This window comes from Octopus sinensis, linkage group LG2 (assembly GCF_006345805.1).
Source record: "Octopus sinensis linkage group LG2, ASM634580v1, whole genome shotgun sequence".
Classification (NCBI taxonomy): domain Eukaryota; kingdom Metazoa; phylum Mollusca; class Cephalopoda; order Octopoda; family Octopodidae; genus Octopus; species Octopus sinensis.
Genome location: NC_042998.1, coordinates 136,416,455 through 136,437,572, shown reverse-complemented (window position 1 = coordinate 136,437,572; position 21,118 = coordinate 136,416,455). Strand labels below are relative to the sequence as shown.

At 37.8% G+C, this 21,118-nt stretch overlaps 1 protein-coding gene and 1 long non-coding RNA gene across 2 annotated transcripts; one reads left to right on the top strand and one right to left on the bottom strand.

Moving 5' to 3' along the window:
* Window positions 1-381: 381 nt before the first annotated feature.
* On the bottom strand, window positions 382-17,644 carry LOC118761556. Its single transcript, XR_004997471.1, has 4 exons — window positions 17,633-17,644; window positions 14,210-14,215; window positions 12,618-12,625; window positions 382-452 (listed from the first exon to the last, which is right to left on the bottom strand). It is a non-coding gene; the product is annotated as an uncharacterized LOC118761556 (long non-coding RNA).
* LOC115232459 (39S ribosomal protein L54, mitochondrial) lies at window positions 11,083-13,864 on the top strand. The gene is made up of 2 exons (XM_029802342.2): window positions 11,083-11,241; window positions 13,448-13,864. Exons 1-2 carry the CDS (start codon window positions 11,091-11,093, stop codon window positions 13,699-13,701), a joined length of 405 nt encoding a protein of 134 aa, XP_029658202.2. The 5' UTR covers window positions 11,083-11,090; the 3' UTR covers window positions 13,702-13,864.
* Window positions 17,645-21,118: the final 3,474 nt, after the last annotated feature.

Here is a 21,118-nt window from a genome sequence, read left to right as displayed (position 1 = left end):
CCTTCATCTAAATGTTCTTGTGACCAAGGTTATCTCCGCTTTTGATTTCTCTGTTCGGTATATTGTTAAATATATTCAGATCCTCATTCGATTTGTCCCGGATGATGAAGCAATCATCAAGGAAGCGTTTCCACTTTTTAATGATATATTTCTTGCATTCCTGATCAAAAGATTTTTCCACTTCCTCATAAAGTATTTCTTCCAAATATCTCATAACTAAGTTTGCATACGAGGGCGCAAACCGCGTACTCATAGCCGTACCCTTTCACTGTCGATATGTTTTATTGTCGAATCTAAAGGTATTTTCCTCTAGTACTAGGCGTTTGGCCTTGGTGATGAAGTCAGTCTTGAAGCGTTCATTTATCCGTTCTCTATGTTTCCCTACCCAGTGTTTGATTGCTTCTAGGCCTAAAGTGTGAGGTATATTAGTATAGAGATTGGTGACATCAAAACTTGTGAGCAATTTTTAAAAAAAACCTTCTGCGACAGTGGGTGGGATGTGTTGGATGAAATCTAAGCCATCCCGTACATAACTGGGTATTAAAGAGTACAAAGGTTTTAGAAGTATATGTATATATGTGTGTGCGCGCGCGCGTATGCATGTATGTATACGCGCGCGCGCGCACGCACACACACACACACACACACACACTGGCAACCATAATCATCTTTTAACGCCCATCTTCAATTCTGGCATCGGTTAGACGAATCCAACAAGCCGAAGGACTGCGTCAAGCTCCAATATATTTGGCATAGTTTCTACGGTTGAATGCCCTTCCCGGTGCCACTCACTTTGGAGTGTATTGGGTAATTATCAAAAGAAAAAAAAAACGAAGAAGAGATTTTCCAGGGGAAGGTAGCTTTTTGTTAAGTGTTGAGAGATTAAAGTTTGACTATGCAATTTAAAAAAAAAAACCTTTGTCCATGTTTTCTGGTGGTCATTAACTTATAGTTCTTCAAGAGGAACATTGACTGCATCAGTGTCAACGGTCTCTGAAAAGGGTAAGCACATCCCCTTCCTTCAAACCAAATATTGAAAAAAATTATTGAAATGAACTTATGAACATTTTATGACTTATATTGTAAAATAAGTGACACATTGACAAAATCACTAACGTGTCGGGGAGAAAACTCAGCAGTATTTATTCTCTGTGCTCTGAGTTAAAATCCCGTCGAAGTCGACTTTTTCTTTTATCATTTCGAGATCGTTAAAAAACAGTGCTGTACTTTTAAGTTAGTAGCAGTATCGTAGTTGGGTTTTACAGACTGTTCATGTTGACCAGTCTAGTTGACGAACAACAACTGATATTGAACTTATTCTATCTTAACGCTTGGCTGCGTCCGTTCTCTGTTTCTATTGCCCGTGACTATATCCATCTGATTATCTGTCCTTCGTCCCTCTCTGTTGTATTAAGTTTAATCAAAACCTCACTGATCAAAAGCTTCGTCATTATTTTTGCTGACGTCAGTCAATGAACTTGATGCCACTTCCTCAGTTTGAACCGCGACTTTTTTCTTTCCAATAAGAATGTTTCCGCAAACAAAAACAAGACCTTACAAACCTGGATGAGATTATTATAATAAAGACTAATGTTGCCCAGCAACTATACATCTAATTCATTGGTTTTCATTGGCTTAAGGGCGGTTCACATTCTAGCTACACTATTGCCTATACGGGAGAAAATGTTGGACATTTCATTCTGTTGAAACTGTACTGTGACGTAGATATTCATTGTAACTTAAAAGGTTTGAGGATTGATTTTGTTAAAATAATTTATAAATAACTAGCACGAGTACCCGGCGTCGCTCGGGTATTAAATACTTGGCAATAGTCTTAATAGGTTCTATCATTTTTTTTTTGTACATCTCTTTGAATATTTTTTTGCGTTAAGTTGCAAATATTGACATTGAGGAAGAAGTGATTTTTACCCATAGACCATAAATAAAGTAGTAACAACAGGGTGAAAAGCCTTGGAGAAGCCACAAGAGCATCGCAGGGAGTGCAACAATTTAATGTAAAGTGGCCCTGAAAAGGGCCGTGTTATCGTTCTCACAAGAGCCGTGAAAAGGATTGTTAACCGTTCACAGGTATAAATGTCCTTTTTCGTTCACATGAAAAGCAGTGGGTACAGTGATGCCAGAACTCAAGCCATCTGCAAGGAGATTGAGAAGCTGTAGAGAACAAAATATAAAAAAAAGAAGACTTAAGAAAAGCAGGTAATTTTGAAAGAATGGTAACAATAATACTCACTCACCATAAACCGGTTCGGCAGGGAAGCTGCGGCATGTTGGACGGCCTACAGCAGCTCACGGTAGACGACATTTTTTGTTTTGGTTTTCGGGGCGAACACGAAAAGGTTTTTTTAACATCCGACTCTTGAGCATCCGACGTATAGAGAAGCAGGGTTGGCCTAAATGCGAGAAGCATGGTTGGCCTAAATGGAGTCCTGTCGTTGTTAGTGTTTGGCCTTGGGACTTGTTGATGGGCATGGCAAAGCAAAGTCGAAGAGGGAACTGAAGTTGACGCAAGGGACAGGAGCATTGCTTATCTGATGGAGTAAGGGGTATCCTAGGTATAAAGATGTCTCCGATGCCACAACCCGTAAGAATTGTTGCTTCAATAACATGAGGCAGCACATTTTTTTTACCACTAACCACGTTCCGTTCACAGGCGTGGTGGCTCTAGGTTCCTCAGCAGCATGACCGGAGCTCTAATTTTGAGGTGCAGTTGATGAGGCGGTAGTCCAGAGGGGTCCAAGGAATTGAGGAATTCTGTGGGAAATTTAACGGCCTCTTTTTGATTCACAAGAGTGTCCACAGACTTGTAGGTGTGAAGGTTTCCAGAAAGGCTTCGCAGTAAGTCTTCATTGAGTTTCGCAATAAATGTGTTTTTGGGAGCTAATATGGCTCTTTCACACAGCCTATTCAGGTTTTGGTAGTTTACGTGCAGATCGGGAAAAACAGCGGTTGTAAGTTCATCCACAGTGTCCACAGGTGTACCTACGTGTGAGACAGCCGCCTCTCCAGCTATATTGGAGGGAACTGTGCCATCGCCAACGATGCTTGGAGAAGTTACCCGAAAAGTTGTCGCCGAAAAGCTGGGCCCTCGTGTTCGGTCAAAAATGTGGGATTTAAGGGCAAAAAACCAATTTTCTACTCAGTTTTTCGCAATTGTTGATCATACGCAGATGAACTCTTCAAATCGGAATCTCCTAACGTTATCTATAAGACGAGTAAATAGTGTGTAAAGTTTGAATGCAATTCACCGAAGCAGTGTATAAAAATCAATTTTTTTCAGTTTTCCGCGTTTTTTTTGTCGCACTGGGATGCCTTTGGACATAGAACAGATACTTGATAGAACCGCCGTCACATGGTGGTTTTTTAGCCGTAAAAACCAAGGAAATCGGACTTTCCAGTAAAATGTTTTCTACCGTGTAACTTTGCAAATTGCGAAAAATCGATTTTTTTCAAAGTTTTTCGCAATTTTGTTGGGAATGTGAGACCTCAAGGCAGTGCCAAACTATTTGTCTAAAATGTCGCAACATGACGCTCCTTTTGACACCAAAATTATAAAAATCGTACTTTCCTGTAAAAAGTTTTCTCGCGTGCAACTTTTGCCTTTTTTTGATTTTTATCCTAGAAGCGGGTATCTCTAGGCATATGTAATGCGGCAGTGACCTGCCTAGGTAAATTTCTCATTTAATAAAAAAATTTTCAGCAAAATCGAATGAAAAATGTGGAAACGCATAAAAAGCACACACACGCACGCACGCACACACGCACACGCACGCACGCACACACGCACACACGCACACACACACACACACACACACACACACACACACACACATTTTGAGTTTTATAGATATAGATTACAAAAATAATAAAATATTCATAATTCATGATTTAAAATGTGAAACACGCTAGCGCTATTTCTTTTATTTTTTTCTGTCACGAAAATAAGACTTCTTCGCATATTTGAAATCTCACGGCGAAAGGTTTTAAAACTGTAGTTTAATTACTTTATCTCGTTGTACATAAATGTTTATTAATTACTTTTATTAAGTGAAGGCAAGTTAATTTCCAATTGCAACAAGTTTGTAGTTTTAGAAATTATTTGATGTGTATGACTAACATTTACAATATTTTAGGAGTGAGCTCTTTTAATTCAGTAAAACCGGCAAATTCTTAAATTATTTACACGAAAGACAATTACCGGAGAACTTTCTTATAATACTTTCAAATCTTTCAGCTAAAACTGTACTGAAACCATTTGTGGGAAAGAAAGAAAACAAACCCAACAATGCAACACAAGTGATTTAACTGGTCGCACATCTAAGGTTTGATGGAACCTACTGAAGCAAGCCAGCATGCTTGCAGCATTACCACGATCGATGGCGAAGCTGAGACGTTGGAAAGGCCAAGCGCCCTCACGGGCATCCTCTGACATGAGCTGCGAACATTGACAAGAACTTCGTGATTAATGGCCCAGTCCCTCCGAACGTCTCAAACGTCACAGTTTGAAAGAGCTAATTCATTTTCAGATCCCGATACTTCAGAGTTTTGTTCTGTTCGGCTACCGTAGCAGTGACCCTCCCATTTATTACAAGCATCCATGATGTGAGCAGTACAAAAGAGTTGCAGATTGTGGCATTTTCATCACACGAAGACAAGCCCGCATTATCATCAAGCGAATGGCATGGTTGAGAGAAATATACAGACAATAAAAAAGACGCTAAAAAAGGCATTCAAAAGTGACGAAGAACCTCAGTTAGCGCTCTTAGCATTACGCACGACTAAATTACAAAATGGTGCACCATTCCCTGCAATCTAAAATGAATAGAACATTGCGAACAAATCTCCCAAACATACTACACGACAAAATTGGTATCAGGCCTCACGAAAAGAAGAAATCAAACATTACAACAGAACTCCCAGAGTTAAAACCACACGACACGGTTAGAATTAAGTTTAACAACAATTGGTTTAGAAGGGGCAAATAATTAAAAAAACTAGAGCAACCTCGTTCATACTTAGTAATAACAGAGGAAGAAATACAGTCAAACGAAATAGACACATATTCTTAAAACAAACGAACACGTTCGCATAACAGAAGAATTAGATTATGAAAATATAATCCAAAGTCAACAAACACGCATGAAAAAACAAAAACAGCACAACTACAGAATTCAATACTACAAAAATAAAACCACAAAAAGTGGACGACGATAATTATTCCCTGTAGATACAGATGATATAAAAAAAAAAAAAAGGAAGATGTTATATAATCATCACAACAAACATGAACAATCAACGTCGCCCATTGTCTCCCTTGATAAAAGGACTTTCACTTTGTTTCCCGCCAAAACAATTAACTTGTACAACAACGGCAGTCGAATAAAGTATCTTGTATCGTTAACACGTGTTTCAGTCTCTCTCATTTTCTTAATCTTTCATACTAAGTACTCACTATCCTTTAATACTCAATACATTATAATATATAACAACAACATGGTGTCAGAATACTAAAAGAACCCAAAATACAGAAACCAAAGGAAAAAAGAAGTTGAAATCATACTTCAAAGACGAAATGGAAAATTTACCGCATCCAAAAGACCTAGACTTTAATCAGGAAAATCTAGCCGCAGCATGGAAAAAGTGGAAAAAAGAATTCAATCTCTTTTTGATAGCAACAGAAAGTGACATGAAGCCAGACAAAGTAAAAACTTCAATGTTTTTAACTTGCATCGGTTCTAAAGGCCGAGATATCCATTCCACACTGGATTTCGATTCACCCGAAATGAAGAAATGAACCTTCAGACAGTAATCGAAAAATTCGATGCATATTGTGAACCCAGGAAAAACATAACTTTCCTAAGACACAAATTCTTCACATGTGGACAAGCGGAACATCAAAAATTCGATGAGTACGTAGTAGAGTTGCGCCAAAAGGCACAACAGTGCGAATTCGGCAACCTCACAGACAGTCTCACCAAAGATATTCTGATATGTGGAATCAGAGACATGAGATTAAGAGAAAGATTATTGAGAGAACCAAATTTAGACCTACAAAAAACAATTCAAGCAGGTCAGAGTGCAGAGCAAACACGACTCCAATCAAGGATGCTAAATGCCACATCCGAAACAAGAGATAACGAAATCTCGAGGGTATATAGTCAACACGACAGAAAAGGCGCCAAAACACAAATAACCCGCCATATGCAATCCAGACATCAAAACGAACAAGGCGGAAGTGACAGAAAGCCCGCGAAGTTTCAAGCGCCAAGTCAACACTACGTCACTAACTGTCACTATTGTGGTTATAATCACAAAAGAAATAAATGCCCAGCATTTCACAAGACATGTGAAAAATGCAAGAAACAAGGACACTATGCAAAAATGTGCAAATCAAGAAAATTTGTACATAAAGTAGAGATACATACCGACGATGAATCAGATGACGATACACATGCACTCGAAATGATCACTGCAAATAATTCCCGCGTGCACAAAATCGAAAAGTTCAAGACTCCAAAAGACATTTGGACGGTCGAACTAAAAATGAACAACTCGAATGTAACATTCAAAATAGATACAGGAGCAGACGTAACCGTACTGCCATTCAGAGAATATAGAAATATAATTCCAAAACCACAACTGCAAAAAACTTCAACTCGATTATCAGCTTATAATAACACAGCTATAAAAGTGCTAGGAAAATGCACAGCAGTCATTAAATACAAAGAATTATCAAAGCAAATAAAATTCATTGTTGCAAAAACAAACTCGCACGCAGTTATAGATGCAAAGACAGCTAAAGATCTGAACCTGATTCAGAGAATTTCAAAAATAAATTCGTCGAACAAAAACGACATATTAGAAAAATATGAAGACTGTTTCGGAGAAATCGGCACTTTGTCAATAACACATCATATCACAGTGGATCCACAAATACTCCTGTAATTCATCCACAAGATCGGTTCCTTTTTCTATAAAAGAAAAACTCAACAAAGAATTAAAAAGAATGACAGAATTAGATATCATAAAACCTGTTAGTGAACCTACAGACTGGGTAAATTCCCTAGTCATCGTTGAAAAAGCGAACGGAAAACTCCGACTCTGTTTAGACCCCAAGAATCTAAACAAAGCCATAAAAAGGCAACATTTCAAACTCCCTACAGCGGAGGACATTTTTGCACAAATGCATAACCCTAAATATTTTTCAAAACTCGATGCATCTAATGGATACTGGCAAATTCCAGTTGACGAAGAAAGCTCCCATCTTTTAACGTTCAACACACCTTTTGGAAGGTATCGCTTCACACGACTACCCTTTGGAATTCACAGCGCCAGTGAAGTTTTCCAAAAAGAAATTTCAAAAATAATAGAGGGCATAGAAGGAGCAAGAAATTCACAGGATGACATCATAATCTGGTCCAACACACTTTAGAAGAACACACAAATAGACTACAACAAGTTTTCGATCGAATCCGAAAGCACGGATTAAAGTTAAATAAATCAAAGTGTATCTTCTATGAATCACAAATCAAGTACCTTGGGCATATATTAACCAGCGAAGGGATAAAACAAGATCCAACCAAGGTACAAGCAATCATTCACATGCCACTGCCAACAAGTAAAAAAGAATTACAAAGATTCCTAGGTATGACAAATTACCTATGTAATTTTTATCTAATTACTCCGAAGTCACAGCACCATTGCGCCAGCTTCTACAGAGTGACACGTTATGGTCATTCGACAAACCACAAATCGAAGCAATAAAAAGCTAAAAGAAATGATTACCAGAAAACCAGTGCTACAATTTTATGATCCAGATCTACCAATAAAAATAACTACAGATGCTAGTAAGCATGGGCTCGGAGCGATACTTGAGCAGAAACACAACGAAAGATGGCTACCTGTTTCGTTTGCATCTCGTGCAACAACTCAAGCGGAACAAAACTACTGTCCGATAGAGAGCGAAGCTCTCAGTATAGTTTTCGCATGCAAGAAATTTCATCAGTTTATATACGGAACTCATTTCAGAATCGAAAATGACCATAAACCGTTGAAGCAAATATTCAAAAAATCGATCACTAAATGCCCCCCCAGAATCCAAAGATTTCTACTAACATTACAAAGATATGATTTTGACTAAACCACATACCTGGTAAAGAATCAATTGTTGCAGATACCCTATCACGTGCATACCTTGAGCAAAATACTCCAGAAGTATCAGACGAAGATATGAAATCGCACATTCATGCAGTAATAAAAAATTACCCCATAACCGACACTAAATTAAAAGAGTATAAAGAAGCCACTGCAGACGACCCGTCTCTACAGACACTCGTCACATATACAAGAACAGAATGGCCCCCAAAGACAAAATAATACCAATAAACATCAAACCATTCGTATCCGTTCGTGATGAAATATCAATCGTCAATGGTCTTGTTCTAAAAGGTTCAAGAATAATTGTACCTAAGTCATTACGTAGAGAAGCTCTACAGGAAATACATACCGGACACATGGGTATCGAAAAATGCATAGAGAGAGCCAAGGAATGTATATACTGGCCCGGCATTAACGCTCAAATCAAAGACATGATTAACACATGCTCATACTGCATTGACTACAAAAATCAACAAGCAGCCGAACCACTAATAAATCATGAAATACCTACTACACCATGGACCAAAGTGGGTACAGACGTATTTCACCTGTCTGGAAATTCGTATGTCACAATTATTGACTATACAACAAGATTTTTGATCTACACGAAATAAATGATTGCCAGTCAAAAACCGTAATCAAAAAATTAAAAGAAACTTTTGCTAAATTCGGAATTCCGCAAACAGTTGTAAGTGACAACGGTCCAGAATTCAATTCGGCTGAATTCAAAAAATTTGCAAAAAATTTGCATTTTCATCACACGAAGACAAGCCCGCATTATCATCAAGCGAATGGCATGGTTGAGAGAAATATACAGACAATAAAAAAGACGCTAAAAAAGGCATTCAAAAGTGACGAAGAACCTCAGTTAGCGCTCTTAGCATTACGCACGACTAAATTACAAAATGGTGCACCATTCCCTGCAAATCAAATAATGAATAGAACATTGCGAACAAATCTCCCAAACATACTACACGACAAAATTGGTATCAGGCCTCACGAAAAGAAGAAATCAAACATTACAACAGAACTCCCAGAGTTAAAACCACACGACACGGTTAGAATTAAGTTTAACAACAATTGGTTTAGAAGGGGCAAAATAATTAAAAACTAGAGCAACCTCGTTCATACTTAGTAATAACAGAGGAAGGAAATACAGTCAAACGAAATAGACAACATATTCTTAAAACAAACGAACACGTTCGCATAACAGAAGAATTAGATTATGAAAATATAATTCCAAAGTCAACAAACACGCATGAAAAAACAAAACAGCACTACAGAATTCAACACTACAAAATAATAAAACCACAAAAAGTGGACGACGAATAATTATTCCCTGTAGATACAGATGATATAAAAAAAAAAAAGGAAGATGTTATATAATCATCACAACAAACATGAACAATCAACGTCGCCCATTGTCTCCCTTGATAAAAGGACTTTCACTTTGTTTCCCGCCAAAACAATTAACTTGTACAACAACGGCAGTCGAATAAAGTATCTTGTATCGTTAACACGTTGTTTCAGTCTCTCTCATTTTCTTAATCTTTCATACTAAGTACTCACTACTTCCTTTAATACTCAATACATTATATATATATAACAACAACAGGGGTAAGACCATCTGGTCATTTTCCATCACTTCTGGATAATCCCATCGGCTCCGGAACTGAGGGGATATTAATCTGAGCCAGGGCCCGCTTAATAATTAGGTTTAGCTCGGTGTGACGAGCGAAGTGACCAGCATTTAGGCGGCAAGACAGACCGTGAAGACCTGTGAGGACGAAGGGGCCTACCACAATGGCATCTCAGTCCCCTACAGATGCCAGCTCCCACTCTGAGTGCGATGGAGATGCGGAGTTCATCTAGACTGGTTAGACCTCCAATGTTAGCCATAGGCAGGGCATCATTCCAGAGTCCCGAGAATTTTGCACTAGCTGAAAGTAGGCGATGCTTTGAAAATTGATCAGATTGACCAAGGAGAGAGTTGGAAGTGACACCTGAACTCAGATTGTCCCATAGTCTCTGCTTCTGTCTATCCTAAATTTGTACAGGAACAGGCAAACCCAGCTCTTGCCATTGTAATAGAGCTTCACCCATCACCCTGTTGGAATTAGTCTGTGTTGGAGAGGAAAGGATGTTGTCTATCAAAAGGGGAAAGAAAATAGGGAAGAAATAGAGACGAGTACTTGCGCAAACCTAGATCTCCAAACCGTTAGGCAAAGAAGCTTGGTCGTGGACTCTGAGAAGAGTTTGACATTGACCAAGCATTCGAGTTTCCTGAAGATTAAATCGTCAAGGCATTGGAGGGACGACAGGAATTTATTAGAAGGACTAACTCTCAGAAAATACAATAGCTTAGAAATTTCTAAGTAAAAAAAAAAAAAAACCTATTGGGGCTCAATTATCTCAAGGTTTTTTAAAAGTTGTTCGAGGTTAGCCGTTTTGGATCGAAAGAGGAACTCGAAAGCTAGGCCAGTAATTGGGGTTCCAAAGAAGCACCACGCTAAAGAAGTAGTAATCGTGATTGAAGGGAGGGAGTCAACAAATAGTTTAGTAGTCTGCTACCAAAATCTTATAAAATGTCAATGTTCTAAAAGATGTACATTTAGATGGAAATAAAATTCCCATTTTTTTTTTCACATTCGGTAAAGACAAAAGTCTACAAAACCTAATTCTTTCCTATTTATATTTAATCTGTTCCGTTTCATTTACTGAGGCGAATGTACTAAAATGCAAAATAAATATATAAATAAAAAGTAGAGAGATGCCGGAATAACAAGAGATTACCAGTGTTTCAATTTAAGAAAACAAATCTATTACGCTGATGTATTTAAATATATATGTAAGTGTGTGTGTGTACATCATAGACGGAAACAATTTATATTGGGTACATTAGGGGGAATAAAAAAATGGGAAATAACTCCGTCACTCTCAAAGTTAAAATGGCAGTCTCCTTTCATCGACTTACCTTGTGTAGTCTGACATTGCAATCAAAAAGAGCTTTACCTAATTCTCCTTTTAGTTATGCATGTATCAGACATGCCAAGAAACTAGCAGGATGTAAGTGGTCTATCTGTTTATTTTTATTCATGAGAAAAAATTCTTCATTGCTTCAAAGTTTTCTGCTTCCCATCTTAGAGTCATCTAAGCTTTAAGTTATTGAAAGTTAAACAGTCCCACTTGTATAGGCATGTTAAGAATTTAACACGTGTGTATAGAAACACACACATATATATAACTAAAATATAGTTAAGCGGCATAAATTCTTGTGTGTCACCTTCCCAGCTTTTTTGATTTTTGTCACGGCCAGATCGTAACATGTTTTCATATATGTGGTGAGGGGAGAAAACAAAATAGTATGTTAAAAGTGATGTAAAAAACTATTTTGTTGTTTATAAAACATAGACCAGTGGACCGAAAATGTTGAAATTCACAATACACCTCCTTTTAATGCATCCTATTACATGAGAACATGCTGTTGATATTTAAGGCTGTGACAAAAGAAAATAAGTTGAGTGAGATACGAAAGTTTTTATGTAACTAAAACTTCCGTCTTTTTTTTTTTTTTTAGTGTTGACACATTTGGAGGAGTTCCTTAACGACTTGGAGATTCGGTTTACTTATAGAACATTGTGGCCCCAAATTCTTGACATTAAAAAGATTTGCATCTAGATTTCCCTCTAGGAACCTTAGGCATAACGAAATCGCCTCTCTCTTAACGAATATATATAAAGCAATCCGCCACCCTTGAGCAATTATAGCTTGGTAACCTGCTAATTGTTTTGAGTATCCACGTAGTCGCGAGCAGACATAGACACCCTCCCGACTCTCCTCTCTTTTGATCGAATAATCATGCTTGTATTAATCTTTTATGACTAGTTTCATTGTTGATTCTACCAAATAGGTCCTCATTATCCCATATTCCTAATTCTGTAGTGACACTGCTGTATTTCTTTCATTTCACTCATTCAAGCCCTGTGATAATGTTATTTTGAACCCATCTTCCCAATGACGTTCTGATCCATATGAAAACATTGTTTTAAGAGTTGAAATACCTCTCATTGCTATGGCTCCAAACTATTCTTATCACTTTCTTTGCTAATTAAACTTGTTTTCCATATTGCCTCGACTCCTAATATTACACTTGTCCTCTGCTCCATTCATCATCACCTTTCTTCCACTCCATTCATCCTCCTCATCATCTTACCTTCGTTTACCATGCTGGCATGAGTTGGACGGGCTGGCAAGGCCAAGAGCCACACCTAGTTCCATTGTCTGTTTCTGCATGGTTTCCACAGCTTGATGTCCTTTCTAACGCCAACCACTTTACAGTCTACTGGATGCTTTTAATGTGGCACCATCACCAGTGCTTTTTGCATGGCACTGTCACAAGCACTTTTCACCTGGCCTTATTCTCTAGGCTCTTTTTAAACAACTTTGCCATCTACCTGGCACTCATTTCAATCTGTGAGTAGTCAGTCATTTGTCTTTTCTAAATAGATATTATATTGCTAATAAAGGAAAATTTTCAACTTCTGTGTCTATCTTTTAATTATGTTTCATGTTCTAATCTTCTCTATTCTCAATCTAATAACCTATGTTGGAGAGTACATTCCCCACTATAAAAAAACATGGGTTCTGGCACATGTCTAGGTGATTAGGAGCCAGTTGTTACTTTGATTTAATTTCTGTATCTATGTTTGAAATTAAATCTTAGCATTTCACTTTCAAACCTTTACATTAAAAAGAAACAAACAAAAAACATGTTTACATTCGCTGAATGAAACAATCTAAATTGTCAAACTCTTGAATGTACTAACTCATAGTTTTGTGTCTTCAAATTTCTCATATTGCATTGTGACGTTATTATTATTATTATTATTATTATGGTGATAAACTGGCAGGATTGTTAGCACACTGGGCAAAATGCTTTGTGGCATTTCGTCCGTCATCCTTTCAGGGTCAATAAAATAAGTGCCAGTTTAGTACTGGGGTCAATGAAGTTGCTGGCTTTGTGCTAAAATTTGAAACCATTGTTCTTACCATCATCAAAGATGGAAATGTTTTAAATTCATGATTAAGTTCATCCATCTTCAACATGCTAATTAGTTTTTGTTATAAGAAAATCAGCTTTAAAAATATTTAAAGAGTGCAAAAGAACTATTCTATCCAACCCATGCAATTTCTGATGATTTTAATATTTTTCTTGATTCATGTTTTTGATGATGATGATGTTGATGATGATTTTCGTTTCTTTGTTTCACAGTGAAAATGTCTGCCCAGCCAGTCAAGAAAGAAAAGCTTCCTGTTGAAACTGATGTTGACAAGCTTCTAAAATATGTATGTGGTGCCAATATTGTTGAAGGTAGTGAGATGATTGAAATCAAGGCAGATCATGAATATCCTGATTGGTTGTGGCAGTTAAATACAGGTCCACCACCATCACTAGATGAGTTAGATCCAAATGATCGTGCATATTGGCGTAGACTAAGAAAAATGTCATTCAGAAGTTCTAGGTGATGAAATTCCAAAGACATTTCTGCAATATTTGCAGACGTTTGAATTTTTTTTTTTGTATTATCTTCAAATTACACTTTTCATTAGATCTTCCGTATGTTTAAGAAGCAAATTCATTTTGTTTTTTGATATATTTAGAAAACAATAAATTAATTTATTCACTTCATTCTTGTGAAGTTTTCTTTTTTTCACTTTCTGCTTCACATACAGAATACTGAGATATATCTAATGTAATATGCAATAATAGGGGGAAAAAATCAACACTATTGAAATCTTTTCTTGTTGTTTAATGACAAGTAATTTCCTCAAATTACTTTCAGTTTTTTTGTGAGTTAACATTATATATCTAAGAGTTTATATTCAAGTTATTCTTATCTATTTATCTATGGCTGTCAAACAGAATTGCGGATGACTCAGTACCATAGGTCTTAATGAGGTGCAAGCTTGCTTCCAAACGGCATGATTTCAGATTTAGTCTCATTGCATGACACCTTGGGCAAGTGTTTTCTACTATAGCCTTGAGCCAACCAAAGTCTTTTGAATGAATTTGGTAGATGGAAACTGCAATAACCCTGTTGTGTGTGTGTGTGTGTGCATATATATATATCATCATCATTTAATGTCCATTGTCCATGCTGGCATGGGTTGGACGGTTTGACTAGGCTGGCATGATGGAAGGCTGCACCAAACCAGTCTGATTTGGCATGGCTTTCTATGGCTGGATACCCTATCTAATGCCAACCACTCCAGGAGTGTAATGGTTGCTTTTACATGCCACCGGTATGAGTGCCAATTGTGTGGCACCAGAGTGTGTTTACGTGCCATCAGCATGACACCGGTGTTTGCCATGACTGCAATTTTGCTTGGCTTGATGAGTTTTCTTCTCAAGCACCACATAATGCCAAAGGTCTTGGTCATTGCCTCTGTGAGGCCCAACACACGAAAGGAACTCAGCCACTTTGCCTCTGTGAGACCCAATACCCAAACAGAACTCAGCCACTTTGCTTCTGTCAGGCCCAATGTTCAAAAGATGTTCTTTATGTGCCACCAGCATGAATGCACTTGGCTTGACGGGTCCTCTCAAGCACAGCACATCGCCAAAGGTCTCAATCACCAGTCATTGCCTCTATGAGGCTCAAAGTTTGAAGATCATGCTTCACCACCTCATCCCTTGTCTTCCTGGGTCTACCTCTACCACAGGTTCCCTCCACAGTTAGAGATCGTACTTCTTTGCACAGCTGTCCTCATCCATACGCATCACATGACCTTACTAGCACAGTTGTCTCTCTTGCACACCACATCTGATTCTTCTTTTGCCGAACTTTTCTCTCAAGATGCTTACACTCTGTCAAACATGCACACTGACATTGCACATCCAGCAAAGCATACTGGCTTCATTTCTCTCATGTCAATGCATGTCCTTGGCTGTCATAGCCCATGTTTCACTGTCATGCAGTATAGCTGTTTGGACACAAGCATCAAACAATCTGCCTTTCAGCTCTGTGAGAGAGGCCCTTTGTTGCCAGCAGGGGTAGGAGCTCTCTGAACTTTGCCCAGCCTAATCTTATCCTCACAGCTATGCTCATGGAGCATCCACCTCCACTACTAACTTGGTTACCTAGATGATGGAAGCTATCTACTACCTCTAGCTTGCCCCCCTGACAGTTGATTTAGTCTATTTTCTGCGTTTATTGCACCTGTGTACCTTCCACATTCAAAAGTTAGTTTCCCTGTTAACTTTCTTCTGATGTTACTGCACCTTTTATGTGTCCAAACCTTACACTTGGTGCATCTTATGGAGTTGCTACCTATACCTTTTCTACAGATTGAGGAAGGCCATCTACCTGAAGGGATTTGTGATTTATCAACCTTCTTACATACTATGATTTTGGTTTTTGCTAGGTTAACTCTAAGGCCATTTGGTTCTAGACCTTGCTTCCATACCTGGAACTTCTTCACTAGTTTAGGTAGTGATTCAGTTATAAGAGCAACGTCATCAGCCTAGAGGACGATGATGAACAAAAGGGGGCTACACACCGATCCTTGGTGAACTACTTGTACCCTGAATTCTTTGCTGTACTCATTTCCCACCCTCATCTTACTGGTAGCATTCCTGTACAAGGCTTGTGCAGCTCTCACCAACCACTCATCTATCCCTAGTTTCTGCTTTGACCACTAGATAAGGGATCAGGGACTCTGTCAAAAGCTTTCTCTAAGGCAACAAAAGCCAAGTATCCCACCCTGAATACTGAATTAAAATAATGATTGTACATGTAATATAATGTTATGTGATATAATTCAGATACATGAATAAGCATTTAAATTTGATTGGGTGGCAGATTTGCAAAATACAAGGGTGTAATTTTCATTACAAGGTGGGTGGGTGGTAGGGTGATGTGAAAATTAACAGTAAAGTATAAATCTAAAAGTAAAAATAAGAAAAATAAAATAAATTTTATGATAAGATTGAAAAAATCTTACGTGAAATAGGTGGGAATGCCCAATATATTCACCTGTAAAGGCGGCAAGCTGGGCGAAATGCTTAGAGGCATTTTGTCTATCTTTACATTCTGAGTTCAAATTCCGCTGAGGTTGACTTTGCCTTTCATCCTTTCAGGGTCAATAAATTAAGTATCAGTTGCATACTGGGGTCGATCTAATCAACTGGCCTCCTTCCCCAAAAATTTCGGGCCTTGTGCATAGAGTAGAAAAGAATGTACTCGCCTGTGTGTGTGTGTATATGTATATATATAACATGAATATAACAATTTGATATATATATATATATATATATATAACGGTAAGCTTTATGAAAATAGATGAAGGCAGGTTTACGGAAATAAACAAAATATGTATGTGTATAACATGAATATAGCAAAAATGTTTGATTTTATTAGTCACAACAAACCCATACAAATATTGCAATCAATTTTAACTCACAAATAATAGAATATGTCTAATAGGTTGTCTAATAGAACTCAATTTATTCATATTGAAATCAGTACTTCACCAATTCTTCAGACGGAAGCTGAAAGATATATATATATATGTATATATATATATATTTATATATATCTGCAAGAAGTATGCCCACACCACCAACCCCATCAGTATTGCCTACCCAGAAGATATTTTACCAATGCACTTTTGCCTGTGAGGAAACTGATAGAAGCTTACCACCACCTTACTTCTTAAATGCAACACACTATTCAATGTTATTTCTCGTCAGGTACTTGCCATCTGTCTGTTTGAAATCCTTTGTCAGCAAAAGATTTCTAAATACCTGATTCAAAACAAACAATGAATAATTATGTGGAACCTTAAAGTTATGAAATATGGGTTGAGTACTCCTTTTCAACACTTGCAGTACATAACTACTTATTCCATTTCTTTTATTCACAGGCTATAATGCACTCATATATTTGTCAATAGAGTGGATGTATTATATAAAGTGTTACAGTATTATATATCCATTACAGCCAGTCTTACAAATTGGTTTCACACTGCATGTTAAACTGAATATAATATAACAGCTTGATTATGTAACCCTGCAATCCCCAGAGCTTGCAGTATAGAAGAAAATCTGCTGACTGCTTTTTTATTGGAGGTGGAAAAATACATCCAGCTTGTGATTCTTGAAAAAAAAAAAGAAATGAAATGAACTGAACAAGAGTAAAATCAAGAGTTGTCCCAAGGCATCAAATGGTCTCTGGGGTATTGTAAAACTACAAGAGTTTTCTGGTTATGTGTCTACAGTTTAGGGTGGCTTGATATTCATTTTGGGTTGAAATGTGTGCAGTGGTATTATAAGTGTAGCAATTTTTGAGGTACTTATGATGCTTGGGGTGCAGAGTAGATGCCTAAACACTTAAGCACAAATGCAAGACTTTTTCTTTATCAAAGTTATTCTTATCTGGAACTCACTCACCTCCACAATTTCTGAAACTTACTCTATACAGGAAGCTTTAAGAAAGAGTTACTTCTTTAGATTGGTCCAAATGTATATGAAAATTGTCCTAGCCAGTCATTCAGTTTTGTCATTCATTGCCAAGTTATAATAGATATATAGGTGCAGGAGTGGCTGTGTGGTAAGTAGCTTGCTTACCAACCACATGGTTCTAAGTTCAGTCCCACTGCGTGGCACCTTGGGCAAGTGACTTTTACTATAGCCCCTGGCCGACCAAAGCTTTGTGAGTGGATTAGGTAGACGGAAACTGAAAGAAGCCCGTCGTATATATGTATATGTATGTGTGTGTTTGTGTATCTGTGTTTGTCCACCCAACATCGTTTGACAACCGACGCTGGTGTGTTTGTGTTGCTGTAACTTAGCGGTTCGGCAACAGAAATCGATAGAGTAAGTACTAGGCTTACAAAGAATAAGTTCTGGGGTCGATTTGCTCGACTAAAGGCAGTGCTCCAGCATGGCCACAGTCAAATGACTGAAACAAGAAAAAGAGTAAAGAGTAATGTCTATTGTATAGTTTTGTATAATTTTGCGAAATTTTAATTCAGTTTGAAGCTCATCACTATATTTTTACTATGTAAGTTTTACACATTTTATCCTTTTAAATTGTCTTGTACTTTGTGAGAAGAGGGATGGGGTGTGTGAGTGTGGAGAATAAAACTGATGAAAGGGTGAGTTTGGAGAAAAATGCCTTGTTTGATATGCGTACTCACAGATACTCTTTTATCATGATCACTATCAGAAAGGATTATGGATCAATTATACAAAAATAGCCATGATAGGGTAGGACAGTATTTACACTGGAAAATATGTAAACACTACAAAATCAGCACTCCTGCTTACTGGTATGAACGTTGTCCTGAGCCAGTCATTGAAGGTAAAAATGTCACTATCCTCTGGGATTTTCCAGTCAACACTGGAAATAATTATGTTTGTAGACTAACAGATGTAAGTGTTCCTACTGATAAAAAACATATCTGTCGAGGAATTTGACAAACTAAGTAAATATAAGAACCTGGAAATTGAAATACAAAAGATGGGGCATCTTAAAACAAGAACTGTTCCTGTTATTGTAGGTGCCCTATGTATGATAAAAAAGGGATGTCAGAAACATCTAGATAAGATCCCAGGGGAACTATGTCTCAGAAAAATCCAAAAGATTATACTGACAAGTACTGCCCACATCCTTAGAAAAAACCTATCCATTTAAATGTCGGTGTTGTATTACATGAAGATATTTTGCTATTTGCCCTCTCCAAGCTTTCAGTCATACTGTAACATCTCTTATCCTTCACTTGCCCCAGGACTCTGGATGTGTCTTGGCAAGTGACTGTAGCACACATGCAGATTAAAAATAAATAAATAATAATAATAATAATAAGAAGAAGAATATAAGAAACGGAGACATGACCAGGTTGTAAGTTTTACACTGGAAATTGTGCCATAAATGGAGAGTTAAAGCTGGAAACACATGGTACAATAATCAAGTTGAAAGAATACTTGAGTCAGAAAAATGTAAGATTTTGTGGGACTTTCCTATTCAAACAGACAAGAGTTTAGAAGATAATGGACCGGATATTACAATCACAGATAAAGAAAAATGAGGTTACTTACTAATCAACCCATCATGCTTGTTTGGTACCAGGGTTGCAAAGAAAAAGAAAAACAAGGAAAATACAATCCCTTACAATTTGGAGCATTTAGCCAGTGTGCTGATTCTGCCAGCCCACCGCCTTAATAATAATAATAATAATAATAATAATAATAATCCTTTCTACTATAGGTACAAGGCCTGAAATTTGTGGGGAGGGGACTAGTCAATTACATCGACTCCAGTGTTTCAATCCTTAGATATGGAGTAGGAGTAATCGCATTGACAGTAGACGAACTAAACAGCTTAGACAGAAAGACAAGGAAGTTGCTAACTAGATATGGGTCACTCCACCCAAAAAGTGACACACACAGACTGTATGTACCAAGAAAAAGAGGGGAAGAGGACTTATTGGATGCGGACACAGCATAAGAGCAGAAGAAAACAACATAGCATGGTATGTAAAAAATGCCACAGAACCGCTACTATTAGAAGTAAAAAGGTCAGGCTCGTGTAGGATGGAAGATTGCAAAAATAAAGCACTGTACAAGAAATTGAAAACGAATGAAACTGAAAATAGGTGGGTAAAGAAAAGAATGCATGGTCAATTTCATAGGGATGTTGAAGATAAGACAGACAGAGAAAAAAGATGGCTGTGGATGACTAAAAGTGATTTAAAACTGGAAATGGAGGCTCTAATCTGCACTGCCCAAGAGCAAGCACTAAGAACAAACTACATAAAATACAGAATAGACAACACAGCAGAAAGTGATAAGTGCAGAATCCGCAGACAAAACGGTGAAACCGTATGGCATATTACCAGCCAATGTATGCCACTAGCCCAGAAGGAATATAAGAGACACCACAACAGTATAGCCAGGTTTGTCCATTGGTCACTTTGCAACAAGTATGAACTTGACAGAGCAAAAAATTGGTGCGACCACATACCTGAAGGCATCGTTGAAAATGGAAATGCAAAGATCCTATGGGATTTTATGATTCAGTGCAACCATGAGATAGAGAATAGGAAGCTGGACATAGTCTTGAGAAAGAAAACAAACTATTCTGGATCATAGATATAGCATGCCCAGCTGACAACAAGGTATGCAATAAGGAAGAAAGAAAAGTTGAGAGATATGACAGGTTAAATTGGGAAGTTAAGCAGTTGTGGTCGATGATAAAGGTAGCAGTAGTACCAATAATTGTCGGAGCCCTGGGAACAGTGAGTATAAATCTCGAGAAGTACGTGGAACAAATAGGGGCTGCAATAAGGGTGGAGCACTTGCAGAAAACAGCATTGCTTGGAACCGCTCAAATACTCTGGAAGGTGCTCGAAAAATAAGAGGTGTTACCTTAGTTCACTGGTAGTGAACAGCGCTAGAAGCTGTGCAAAGGCAATAATAATGATGAGGATGATGATGATGATGATGACTATGATGAGGACGACGACGATGATGATGATGATCCTTTCTACTATAACCACAAGGTCTGAAATTTTGGAAGAGGGGATAAGTCGATCAAATCAACCCCAGTGCTTGACTAGTACTTATTTTATCCACCCCGAAAGGCTGAAAGGTAAAGTCAGCCATGCCAAAATTTGAACTCAGAATGTAAGGACAGATAAAATGCTGCGAAGCATTTTGCTAGGCTTGCTAACGATTCTGCCTGGCACACGACAAGCAGTTTTTGAGGGGAGGGGTTAGTCAATTACAAGGACCCTGTTGCTCAACTGTTACCTACTTTATCGACCTCGAAAGGATGAAAAGCAAAGTCGACCTCGACTATACATTTTTTCCGGGAGTGTTAACGATTCTGCCAGCTCGCCATTAAAAAAAATTTTTTTCTCAATCTTTACAATTTTAGGG

Bases quoted from the DNA above. Each gene is read 5' to 3' on its own strand.
- LOC115232459 (XM_029802342.2), top strand. From the start codon at position 11,091: ATGGGAAATAACTCCGTCACTCTCAAAGTTAAAATGGCAGTCTCCTTT. The intron at 11,242-13,447 runs GTAAGTGGTCTA...TTTGTTTCACAG, and splicing joins TGCCAAGAAACTAGCAGGAT to TGAAAATGTCTGCCCAGCCA.